Source organism: Mauremys reevesii, linkage group 2 (assembly GCF_016161935.1).
Source record: "Mauremys reevesii isolate NIE-2019 linkage group 2, ASM1616193v1, whole genome shotgun sequence".
Classification (NCBI taxonomy): domain Eukaryota; kingdom Metazoa; phylum Chordata; order Testudines; family Geoemydidae; genus Mauremys; species Mauremys reevesii.
The window spans coordinates 283,052,905-283,066,271 of record NC_052624.1 but is presented as its reverse complement, the minus strand read 5'-3'; the positions used below and the strand labels follow the sequence as shown (position 1 = coordinate 283,066,271).

Below are 13,367 nucleotides of genomic sequence, written 5' to 3'. Positions count from 1 at the left end.
ATTCTAAAGGATTGGCAACAGCGTGATTTGTGGGTAAGATCTGATGTGTATATTGACCTGGGTCTGGGGCTTGGTCCTTTGGGATCGAGGGAACCTTTTTCTTTTATTGGGGTGTTGGTTTTCATAACCATTCATCCCCAGGACGAGTGCACTGGTGGTGATACTGGGAGACTGGAGTGTCTAAGGAAATTGCTTGTGTGACTTGTGGTTAGCCAGTGGGGTGAGACCAAAGTCCTTTTGTCTGGCTGGTTTGGTTTGCCTTAGAGGTGGAAAAACCCCAGCCTAGGGCTGTGACTGCCCTGTTTAAGCAATTGGTCCTGATTTGGCACTCTCAGTTGGGTCCCGCCAGAATCGCTCCGTCACACTCATGTGCATTTAACCAAAGTCATTGGTCCGGTGTCTGTTCTTTCCACTGCATTTTGCAAAATGTTTCCTCGTGCAGTCTGCCTACCTGATCATTTTCTCTTTGCCATTTCTGCATCTAAGAAACACTGCCATCTTCATAACTTTCTCAAAATAGCCATGAATTGGGTCAGGTGGTGGTCCACTTTTGCTCAAGTTGAAATATTTTGACTTGAGTCCCTGTACTGAATTCAGCTGCATGCCAGCAGCCACATCAAAAGACAGTACTGGACTTGACAGTTAGTTGCAGTTTACCTCTAACTAAAGTGTTGGAATCTGGGATTTCCCCCTTCTTTGTTTAGCTATGAAAAATTACATGTTTATTTACCAAACAAAGGGAATTCCCAGATTCTAGAGTTTCAGTTTGAGGTAGCCAAGGCAATAGTATACAGTTTTAGGCTGAGGATTTTATGGGTCTTATTTCTTTTCCTTTCATTAAAATTAAACAGATCACATTACTGTGAAATCATCATCAGTTGCTAAATATTTTTAGTAATGAGCATTAGTATATTCAATTTTATTTTTTCCAGTTTGAACTGGTATTTACCAGCATCCTGTCCTAAATTCGTTTTTCCCTGTGAAACTGCCAACTGAGTAGATGCTGAGATTCAAAAAGTTAAAGCTTTAAACCATTAAAGCACACTATATATTTTGACATGTGATGTTGACAAAGTAAATATCCCTAAACTCTAATAAGTTCTCAAGCAGCATATTTCTTACTTTGCCTACCTGCAAATTGTGATCATTATTGATGGAAACAGTCATCAGTTTGTGCGCGTACAGTGAAATCAAGGTTTCCCCAACATTTACCAATAAAAGTCTAATGCTAAGACACCTCCCGCTCAAGTTTTGGGTTCCATTACAGACTCCCAGCCCAATCCAACTCCCATTATATCCTGTGAAAGAAACCCATTGAATGCAGTGCAAGAAGGTGAGTCCAACTCTGAAAAGGACCTACACTTGGCGCTTCTCCCGGGGTGTATTCAGAGTAATAACTGCTGACTTCAATGTTTGAAGCAAACTTTCCTGGTTTTGCCTCCAGTTAGCCTTGGAGAGCCAACCCCACTACATTAGAGAGCTGGATTCCATTCTGGCTCATGCATCCCCAGCAGTATTTGTAACTAAGCACCGAGTGCAGTACTTTTATTGTTGGCTATATGCGAGCCAGAAAGAGCCCAGCCTGGCTCTCTGATCCTACAGGCACTTGCAGCATTGGCAGTTAGAAAAAACTTCTTTAGTGTACAAAATAAGCAGATGTAATGTGGAGATATTGAGAGAAGAACATAGGACCCCATAAAATGCCATTTCTTCTTACACATACAGTCACTGGAGAACGTCTGTTACTCTGCCCCCGAAAGTAGCTGTAGTGTCTGCTTCTACCATAGAATTTCCAAGCAGAAGAGTTAAAGTGAAAAGATTCTCTTCATTTTCATACTGGGCTCTGAGGTACTAGAGCTGTCAGCAGGCTCAGGAAGACAGAGCTACATCCAGTCATGTTTGGAAGGGTCTTTGCAACCAGAAAGGCTAAAAACTTTTTGGGTTTGTTTGGTTTTAAATGACAGCTTAATTTCTACAGAAATCTGTGGACTTAATTCAAGGAAAAGGAGAGGGAGTACACACATTTGTCATGCCCTGGTCCTATCTTTAAGACAGCAAAGCAGGACTGAGGGGTTGAGAAGTGAGGCAATAAGCCTCCAAGAAACCTTGCCTGATAAATATCCCCCATATCTGGCTGATGTAGGATTTATAGTTAAAAGTTTGACTATGAAAAGGGAGACACCTGGCATGTTCCAGTCACAGCATCCCAGAAGAGGCCCCTTTCAAGCCACCACCATGGAAGAGGCAGAGCTGGGGCAGGGAGGGTGTTGAACATGGTTTCTCAATACTTCTTCAACAAGCCCTCAAGGATGCTGTCCACAGAGAGAAATAGCGGGATTACAGTGGGGCTTTTCATGCATCAAACCTCGTCTCCTGGCTAGTGCCGTACAAGGTTGACTAGGCTGAGGGAGTTACCCAGTTTCCTTCGCTCCTCCGGGTCTTGCAGCACAAGATGAAGCGATGGTCCCTCTGGCATGGTGACGTGAAACTGGACAAAAGCCTTGTCTTGTTCTGGGAAGTCAGCTTCAGAGACGGCTGTGTGAAACAAGCAGGCGTACACAGGCTCAGTGGAATAGTCAAAGCATTACTCATTCATGAATAGCTGGAAATTCCCAGGCAGATGAGAGAAGAACCTGGATAGCCTATCTGCAGCAGCACTTGGATCTACATTGCTCCAGCAGTTTAGAGAATGTTTTTTAATTACACTAGAGCCTCTGTGCTAATGGATCCAAATGGAGGGCATGGAGCCTGTGTATTTAATGGGGCAGCCTACAAAAATCACCAAATGTATGAAAAATTTCAAGTTTTTGCACCAGCTTTTGGGTTTATACTGCACCCATCACTGTGGTATCTGGGCGCCTTCTAGTTCTCCCAGCTGCCTTAGGTTCTTTTTAAAGCAGACATGAATGGAAAAAAAAAGTGTCCTAGATATATATGCCAAAGTCACAAATACAGAGGGCATGGATACACTGCAATCAGGAGGGGTGATCGCAGCACACAGACACAGGCAAACTACCTTTGGACTAGCTAGGGTAACAGCAGCAGCGGAGCACCATGGGTGGCGGGACAGGCTAGCCACTCCAGTATGTGCCATGGGTCCTGGACAGACTTGGGAGGCTGGCCCATGCCACCCCACCCCTGCTGCCACAGCTGCGCTGCTGCTACTTGAGCTAGATCAAAGCACAATCCTGGTGAGGCTGAAACAAGGCTTGTCACAAGCCCTTCGAGCAGCAGATCTAGTCTGTTTGTGTTGGCTTTTTTTGTAATTAGCCCCTGGCCAAAGCTGCAGCTAAATCTTTTTAGGTCTGGATGAACTTCAGGATTACAGCATAATCTCCTCTCTAGGGAACAGGAGGCGATAACGAGAGATTGGGAGGGCTCAGGACCAACAGAAACGCTTAAATAAAAATAATCATCAGAATCAAGCCAGCGTGTTCCCAGAACACTAACTGGAAGCTACTGCTGAAGCCTGTTGAATCTGAAGTCAGCCCTACGTCATGCTGGCATTATGGATACGGATTCTTTCTGTGCAAGTACTGTACCAGCCGGGGATTAATCTTGGCATAAAGAGTTTATTGATGGCCTGTTGTACTGGCTAAGGATTTGTTACTCTGAACAACAGGGCTAGATTATACCTAGGGAGGGAACAAACAATGGCTGTGGCATCTGAACTGCAGACACACGTTGCCTTCCCAAAAGCCAGAATGGGCATGATGTGGCAGCGTGGGGGCTCTCCTGTTGATTCTTGCTTTCCCCCCCTCCCACCCCTTAACCAGCCGTTACTGTTAGGACAGTCACTGCGAAAGCCACACACGTTTGAGTGCTTAGAAAAACGCTTGCTTTGCCCTGCAACGATGCCGGTCGTTATACCCTCCTCACCTGCTACTCCTACAACAGTCTCCAAGCTTCCCACCCCCACCCCCCCATAACTCCCTATTCATGGAGCTTCCTCCCAACTCGGGCCCACTAACCCAGCACCCGCTCCTCATTCCGATTGCTAAAGACTCGCTTTCCTCTGTGACACCCGTGTGGAACGAGCCAATAAAGAAGAGCTTGGGGTGGGGGTGGGGGGGCAGTAGAAAGCTGACAACTGAACCACAGATATGCGCGCACACCCCTGAAATGACCGCATTGCTGCAACCCTCTTCCTTCCTCACCTTACCCCTCCCTACCACTTGCCAGGCAGCACTCCACATGTGGGGTTAGAGTGTAAGCCTTTTGGGATAGAAACCAGGCCTGACTATCCTGTAAAGCACATTGGGTGGGCCCCACAGAGATGTGCTGGGAGGGATCCTAGTCTCAGCACTTCACCAGCTGGTGCTGTGCTGTCTCCTTGGGCCTGCGGGGCCACTGAGGGCCAGACTCCTAATTGCCATATTGTCAGCACCGCCCCCCTCTTCTGCTGGGCAGGAAGCAGCAGTGGCAGCCTGGGCCACAGCCAAGTGTGGAACGCACCAGGCCCCAACCCCTGGTTCATCGACGTGCTGAGCTGGCTCTTGCTGCTCAGCCAGTTGGCGATCGTTACACTGACCGTCGGTGAGAAGCCACTGGCCCTGCCAACCTGACCCGAACCAAAGAGTGTCAAGTTATCTGCATACACGACTCAAACCCCACATTTGTAGTTGGCTCCTGTTGGTTTGCAAGGGTTTAATCCCCTCTTCAAGTGCTCCCTCTGCTTGATGAGACGAAGGGATCCGAACAGGGATCTGCCATCTCTCAGGTAAGTGCCCGAACCAATGGAGTCATTCTAGCTCTTTGTCATGCTCAATTAATATTTAAATGATCCAGTCATTTAATTAATTAAAGTGGAACAACTTCAATAGCAGAGTGAGGGAGACCCACATCAGAATACCCCTTAGCCCACTGGTTTGGAGACTCACCTGCAAGGTAGCAGATCCCTGTTCAAATCCCTTCTTGTCAGGCAGAGGGGAGACTTGAACAGGGGGGCATCTCCCACATGCTGAGTGAGGACATTAACCACAGGGACAAAGGTTATAGAGGGCGTTTCCCTCCATCCCACCCCCGCTATTTTACATGGAGTTAGACAGCTTCTGATGAGGCCCCACATGCGACCTAGGCAACCAAATGCCAGTCTCTGTTAGCGATTCAATAACCGGGGGGAGAACAGGAATCAAACTCGGAGAGGGGTGGGGCTTAGGACACACCCGTTGTTGGCTTTGTGGATCGCATTCTAAGGTACCTATCTGACCATTTGTTATGTAGGTTTTGTAGATCCCAGCGTTGTTCCTGTCATTTTCTTGGCACCCTGAAGTTAGGTGTTGTGATCCTCAGTGTTGCAGTGTCTAAGCCCCCTTTGTGGAGCTGTGCCATTGTAAAAGTATTACTTACATCTTGATTTTTGAAATGTACGTTTTCTGAAGTCAGCTGTTTATATTACTGTACTGTCTAGAGGCCCCAAACAAGATTGGTGCTCCACTGTGCAAGGCATTGTGTATATACACATAACAGACAAGCCAGACAGAAGGTGGGAGAAAAGAAATATTCTCCATTTAACAGATGGGGAATGGAGACAGAGATATTAAGTGACTTGCCTTGAGTCACACAGGGAGTCTGTGGCAGAGCTGAGAATTGAACTGAGGTCTTCCAAGTCCCAGGCCAGGCCAGGCCAGGGCCTTAATGAACTTTTCTCAAGCAGTCTCCCTGCACTATCCTTACCCCTTCACTCTGAGGGCACAGGGCACCCACAGGCAGTGCTAGGTACAGAATGCCAAGTGGAATACTTCTTATTGCAGCCTTAGAGATACCACATTGATTGGGAAGTGCTGGATCAACACTCCACAAGCCCTCTCCTTTCCTTGCTATTTACTCCCATGTCTCTGTTGCAACTCTGAAACGGAGAGCATATTGCATTCCGTTTGCACTTTTTAGCCAGTGCTCTCAAAGGTCTTTACAAGCATTGTGCAAGAAGTAGGCAGGCAGTGAGTATCAAGTTTGCCTCCGCTACACACCCTGTCCTCAGTTTCAGATTAAGCGAGGTTACAGACAGTTCTGTTTATGTTAAAATGTCCCACAAGGCATAATGCTTCCTGCACTATTATTTCTGTGTCCTCCTCGTTTTTGCTCATGTCCCACATTTGAACCTTGAGGGGCCAAGTGCTGAGCTGTTGCTTTGATGAATGCTACATAGAGACGCAAGATAAACAAGCGTTTAGGTGACAGCACAGCCGCCTTTGGGCTGCAGGTCAGCTGTAGGACTGATACTCACAGGGGCAATCACAAAGTGCAACGGCGGCATAGTAGTGGGAGAGGGCCTTGAAATGCTCAGACTTGACATGGACCATGGTGGCCCATGAGAAAGGTACATAATCCTTCACGTGAGCCTGGGTCATGGTCTGATGCACCAACGAGTAGACTTCTTCAACCTGCAACCATCAAAACACAGGCTATTAATGAGAAGGTTCCAATCAGACACCAGGCTAATTGTGAGGCTGTGGATTAAAACAAAGAACAGCCATACTGGGTCAGACCAATGGTCCATCTAGCCCAGAGGGCTTACAGCATTAATGATCCCAAGCCAAGATATCATCCTGGCTTCACCCTGAAGTGTCATCTTAGTAGAGCTTGTAAGACTCTTCAGAAATTAGGGAGGGCTCTATGGAGTCATGGCTGGAGAGTGAGCATCTTTTAAACACCCAACATATTCCTGGTCTATATTTAGCACCCGGATGGGAGTTTAACACTACATGTGGATAGCAGTGCCAGACACTTTAGAGGGAGTGAAGAGAACAGGGTAATTGAGTGATCCATTCCTGTCTCAGTTCCAGTCACAAAATTGTTTCAACTAAGGACTCGTGTGACTTACCCCCAATTCTCAGAGGATTCCTTATTTTTTGGAAATATGGATTAAGATTTAACAATATTTACAACTGCTCAGCTCATGATTGAGGCGTGGAGTACCCAGGAAACCGATGGCTGCCTCTCCCGATAGCTGTGTTTAATGGTTGCATTTCACCCAGTGGAGCAATGAGTGTGCACAGCCTGCAGTGCCTCCCTTGCTCATTGCAGCAATGACAGCTCCATGTAGTCCCATCCCAACCCACTGCTTCCCCACGTGGCATGCCTCATCCCCCCAAGCCAGCTGTGCTTCCTGCTAGATCTCCCCTTGCTCAAGGGTTCTGCTTGTCCCTCCCTGCTGGTTTTCCTCTCTTCCCACCACACCCCAGACGGCTCTACTAAGTAAAGCCACGAGAGATGGGCAGCTTTGCCGGGTTCAAACAGAAGCTGTGCAGCGATGTGTACCCTGGCTGCTTCTTGTGCAATCTGCAGCTGAGTGAAGAAGTCATTCTGGGCGCTGGTCAGGGTAACCTTCTCAAAGACACACTCTTGCACCTGCGCAATCATCAGTCGCACAAGCATGTTCAGCGAGGCAGTGCTCATGTCCAGGCTAGGGGCGTTGGAGAAGTTCTCCTTCAGGTAGTTAAAGGCACCTGCATGAATAGAAGCAGCTGGAGAGAGACATTGCAAAAGACTCTTCTGCTTACAACTCTAAAATCAAGTGGAGACTGGCAAATGTAGGTAGCAGTGAGCATCACCACCACCACTCAGTGGGATTAGCAGAGCAGTAGACGATGGCCACTGATACGCCTGGCACTTGCCATTGTTAGGACTCATTCTCAGTGCTCTCCAAACTCTGCCTCACTTTGGTACGTTGCTCCTGCCTGCCTCGACTGTGTGTGCTCTAGAGACTCCGTCAATCTTAAGCTGCTCCACATCATGGGTGAGAGCTGATCAGAATGTGCTGGTGAAGTCAAAGTCTGATTCTGGTAAATGAGTGCAACTGTCTAAAGAGCTCAGATTAGCGGCAATACCAGTCACACATGCCTCAGAACAACGCACTCTCCATATTGGTTATGAGGTCTTCTCACATGGTCAGGATTGAGAAATACATTAGCAAAACTTGGGATATGGTGGGTCATTAGTCTGGTACTATAGCAGAGCAGGGGCTACAGGTCAGGATTAGGGGGCACTGGCCAGGCTCAGTGCATCTACAAAACATACGCTCAATAACTCCAAAGTGTCTCACTTGAAATGAGCAACAAGAAGTCCTCCCACCATTTTTTCCTGAAGAACCCTCCCCCGCAAAAAACCAGAATCACCAAGAAAGCTCTAAACAGCTGACTTACCAGCTGCCTTTTGAAAAGCATCTATAGCCCGGTCGACTCCTTGCAGGGTTGTGCGATCCTGCCGTGCCCCAATCTGGGTGTGCAGAGCTCCAATGTTGAAGAGCACACTTCCCTTCTCAAAAGCCAGAGCACGCTGATGAGAAGGGACTCCAGTTAGCGAGTCATACCTAGAGACAGAGGGGAGAAGACAAATTTGTAGCTTAAAATGCAGATTTGCCAGTATGCACTGGATACCACTGGAGCATGATTTATAAGCCTACCGAAAGGGGAACGGCCTTTTCAGCAGCTTGAAAAGCCACCCACTCTCAATGCCTATATTGGTAGAAGGGCTAGCCACAGAGATGAGACCTGAAATTTCATAGAGTCCAAGGCCAGAAGGGTCCACTGTGATCATCTAGCCTGACTTCCTCTGGAACACAAGCCAGAGAATTGCCCCAAAATAATTCCTAGAGCAGATCTTTTAGAAAAGTATCCAATCTTGATTTGAAAATTGTTAGCGGTGGACAATCCACCACAAAGGGAATGATGCCATTGCACAGCGTTCCACAGGGCAGTTTATGACTTGGTGCCTGCCAGACCCGAAAACATCTAAATAAGATGTGGCACGAACAAGGAGGCCTCCGGGGCATTGATGTTTAAAAACCACAAGCCTCTTTCCATTTATTATGCTCTAGATTCCTTTGTTGCTCACTGTGTGTTCATGTTTTGCTCAACTTGAAATAGAAACTATGAATGCTGTGATCGCACTTTGCATTGACTGTACAGCACATGCTGGAAAGGATCTCAAAGCACTTACAGACAGCAATGAGGATACAATGCCCTTAAAGATACATGAGCATTAAATTCCTCATTTTGCAGTCTTCACTGAGTTTAAGTGATTTGCCTAAGGTCACATGGAATGTAATGCTGGAACCCAGATCTTTATGTTAATATGCCCAACTTCTGGTGATGAGGACAGAGAGAAAAGGCCAGATTTTTTAAATATTTCAGAGGAACAAGCTCTACAGAGGGCCTGGGCATCTGGATCTATTTATCCCCAGCCCCCAAAACCAGCAATATTAAGTCTCCTCCCTCCCCCCGCCCCCCACACACACTTAAAAGGTCAGAACAAAAAACCCTCACTAACCAGTGAAAGAAGACGCCCAAGTTTTTATTGGGAGGGAAGAATCTGTTGTCAAGAAAGTAAAGCTGGTTGTAATATTCCATCAGAAGTTCTAGCCCCGCCTCGTTCCGGCTGGGAGTCCGCATGGCCTGTGGAAGAGGAAGGAAAAGAGTAACACATGCAGCTGTGGCTTTTAGACATCAAGAGGGGCGAAACAGTGGCAAGCACACCAACAATTAATGGGAGACACTCCCTGCTGATCAGAGACAGCATAAGGCTTATGCGTCACTCAGTGCCACTTCAGCACTATTCTGAGGGCACAGAAGTGGGATTCAAGAGGTGCAGAGGCCTTGCCTTTGGCACAGGGGGATGAAATTCATCCCAAATAAACATATCTGAGATTCTTTTACCATGACAGAAAATGACAGTACACCTGTACACTAAATGAGGCAAGGATCCTGGGGCGGGAGGGGAGGGGGAAATAGTATATGATCATAATTAAAGTCTGAGCCTATGCACTTTGATATAGGAGGGCTGAAGTAAGATTTACTGGCAAAGCATCTAACTTTTGAGTGCTTGACTTTGAAACCTTAACCTCCTTTTAATACAAGTTTTTGGATCCAACCATATAGGTCCATAGTTGGCACCACTTCACCCATATGAAGCCTAAGATGAGAGGAAAGGCAAGTTAGAGAACGTCCAACTCTGGGCTGGATTATTAAGATTGACCTCAGCAAACTGAAAGCTAATGTTATGTTCTTATGTTATGTTCTAAGGGTGTTTTTATTGCAGCCTTGCTAATCTACCAAAGCTTGGGAAAAATAGATCTGATCAAATGCAGGAGTGGGAAGCAGCTCATTTTGGCTTCAAAAGGCAATTTGAGATGACAGATTTTAATAGATATGGGGTGGAACTATAGAGTTCCATTATTAACAGATCCAAAATTAGTCTTTTTCCATTCTAGCACTGGGCTTTTCTGCTCTAAGTTGTCAGAGGTTCAGATGGTAGAGTGATATTTTAGATAAATAATTCTGACGGTTGAACCATGGTCCAATTTTAATCTTTGCTCACTAGGGCCCCAATCCTAATGTCTGACTCATGACAACAGACCCTTGCACCAATACAGTATTTTGTAACCTATAAACTGAAGCTGCAACTTTTCCAACATGTGCTCCAGGGAATCCCATACCCCAACGATATAAAGCACACAAAGCACTACAGAACACCTCTTGAAGTTACGTGTAAAGATCACCCATAGAATTAATGATTTGCAAAGACGACCCATTTTCCTCCTGAATCAGCCAAAACAGGGTGGATTTTTGTTTTTAAACATGAGGCGCACAAACCTGCCGCAGCTCCATGAGCTCTTTGATTTCCTTTTCAAATGAGATGCCATCTTCTCCATAATGTTCACAGATGAGATCCTGGAAAAGGGAGGGTAAGGGGAGAGACAGGGGAAAAATAGAAGCTTTTGGTTTAGTTTGTTGGGTGATTTCTATGGCTACTGAACAAGCAACTGACCATCTCTCTTAGCAAAGGAGTAGATGCCTTTTGTAAACACATGGCAAACAATGCCAAGAGACAGTTCTGCAGTTCCACCACACTCCCTAACCCTGAAAAGCATCAAACAAAACAAATGTTTATGCACAGGGGCTCCTGGAGAACTGGTTGGGCTCCCATCTACAACAGATTTTGGGACAGTTCTTTGGTAGCTTTTCCACTGTTTTCATCCCCTCTGTAAGTAAAAGCCCAGGGGATGTGATCTGGCCTATTATTTGCAAGGCTTTATAAACTGGTGTTACTGAGACACATAGGCCTTTTGACAATGGGTCCCCTGTTCTTTGCAAACAGCTCATCTCAGACCTGACAAACTCACTATATCAAATACATTACTTACAGGGTATTTGTCCATAAAGGATAACATGTAAGGTCTCTGTTGAAAGCTTGCAACATATAGATGTTCATAATCATTGCATGATGTATGTACATGCGATATTTAAGGAATAATGTAACTATACTGAAGTTTATGCCTTTATGTTCTTAAGGTTAAAAGGAGTCAGAAGGATGACAGCTGATTCATTCAAGTGGGAGGTGCCACCCCACCTTAGTCAGCATGTCAACTCAAATAACTTTAAGCAGGCTTACCTTTAATGGGGCCATTAAATCCATTTCCTTAGTCTCCTTTAGCCCCAAAGGAATCATAGGAACGCTGATAGATTCACTAAAACAAAAGATGACAGACAAGCAAAGTTTATATTTCCAGTCACTATTATCTTATATGTGTAAAGGATCCTCATGCTTCAGGCCAGAAGTGATCACCAGCTGGGGTCAGGAAGAAATGTTACCCCTGATTAGAATGGCAAAAGGTGCAGTATGTGGGTTTTAATTTTCTCTGTAACAGTCACTACTGGCCAGTGTCTGAGACCAGTCGGGTCATTAATATGATCCGTTGGGGGCATTTCTTATATTCTTCTCTGGCCTACTTCAATGGCAGCCCAAATGCTATAGGCCCAAGTATCTCCAGTTAATGGTCACTTCACCATGGTGCTGACCATGATTCCATTAAAGTCAAAGACAAAACTCCCACCTGACTTACAAAGGACCAGGCTGTGAGGGAGCACACAGAAGCCAGACACGGACGTTCTCAGCTGTGAAGGTAGTTTTGAAAGAACTCACATCAGGAACAGCATTCTACTTTATGAGGGCTTTGGGTGCATGTTTTGCAGTGCATGGGTAAGAATCTAGTGCTTTTAGGTTGCTATTTTGAATTTTAAAAAAGCAGCCAAAAGATCAGAAGCTGAATTGGCTGCTATGGTCTAAAGCAGGGGTTCTCAAACTGGGGGTCGGGACCCTGCAAGGGGGTCACGAGATTATTACATGGGGGGGTCGCGAGCTGTCAGCCTCCACTCTAAACCCTGCTTTTCCTCCAGCATTTATAATGGTGTTAAATATATTTAAAAGTGTTCTTAATTTATATGGTGGGGGGGGGGTCGCACTCAGAGGCTTGCTATGTTAAAGGGGTCACCATTACAAAAGTTTGAGAACCACTGGTCTAAAGTGTCTTAATGAACAGCTCTTGGCAGACAGGCGAAGATCTGAGCAAAGATCAGGGACCCAGCAACTCCTGGGTTTCAATCCCAGTTTTGACACTTAAATGACGTGCCAAAGGGGGCGGAAATCAGGATGGCTTAAGTTCCTGCCACCTATAAAATTGGGATTTAACATTGGCCTACAATCACAGGATCAGTTAATGTTTGTGAAGCACTCTGAAGATGAGAAGTGTTCATTAATGTGTGCCTTGTAAACCATTTACTACATCAACAGTTAAAAAGAGGATTTCTGTCAAGTAGTTTAGGGCTAGCATTTCAATGGTTACAAGATAACTATCAAGCCAGGGCTGCCTTTTAAAATTTGAAAAATCTGAATATTAATTCCATGTCTTTGTAGCAAGCAGCAGGTCACCGGGCCTGCAGTACATTATAGTTTGGCAAAGAGACCACCCCAGTCTAGGTTCAGATCAGGTTGCAGCAAAGCTCAAGCTTTGAACACTAAAACCAAGAACTCCAATGCTGGGAAAGTTCAGATTGTGACCTGGATACCAAATCTCCGTATTTGGAAGCATTTGGATCCAGAGGCTTGGTTTTGCCTATTAGCGATACAGGGCCCAATTCTGCACTCTGCTGTAATTCCATTGATTTGGAAAGTAGAGCAACTCCTAGTCACCAGGCGTGAGAGGCCCCCAAAGTACAGCCCTCGATTAGCAAGGTTTGGGATCCTCTCCCTCCCCTCCCTTTCTAGACAGTATTAATCAAATACAAGTGCCCCTTCAAAGTCCACGGTTATATCTGCAAATAAGATTCCTGTACAGATGAGAACGTACAGCAAAGTGAGCCCCAAGCAATTATAATCCCACTTCTAGCTGCTTCAGTGATGGCCCCTTTGTGGTGTAAATCACAGATTGAGATTTTTCCATCAGACCTCCTCTTTTGCACAAACTACAACTTGCCTAATGGACATACAATTGTTTATTTAAAGTTGGGAATTTATCTAATCCTCTTTACAGGGACATGCTAGCACAAACACACAGAGCCTCCCAAAGGACTGGTTCAAAGAGGCAGGAA

The 13,367-nt window shown here is 45.8% G+C and overlaps 1 protein-coding gene across 7 annotated transcripts in view; it reads right to left on the bottom strand.

Moving 5' to 3' along the window:
• The window catches only part of RHPN1 (rhophilin Rho GTPase binding protein 1), a 65,297-nt gene that overhangs the window by 19,551 nt on the left and 32,379 nt on the right, over positions 1–13,367 (bottom strand). For all 7 annotated transcript variants that reach the window (XM_039522395.1, XM_039522394.1, XM_039522390.1 and 4 more), the window contains exons 4-10: positions 11,392–11,467; positions 10,593–10,670; positions 9,271–9,395; positions 8,145–8,311; positions 7,261–7,448; positions 6,227–6,383; positions 2,416–2,535 (exon numbers count right to left, since the gene is read on the bottom strand). In XM_039522395.1, the coding sequence (XP_039378329.1) occupies positions 2,416–2,535; positions 6,227–6,383; positions 7,261–7,448; positions 8,145–8,311; positions 9,271–9,395; positions 10,593–10,670; positions 11,392–11,467 (911 nt within the window). The remainder of the gene's footprint in view (positions 1–2,415; positions 2,536–6,226; positions 6,384–7,260; positions 7,449–8,144; positions 8,312–9,270; positions 9,396–10,592; positions 10,671–11,391; positions 11,468–13,367) is intronic.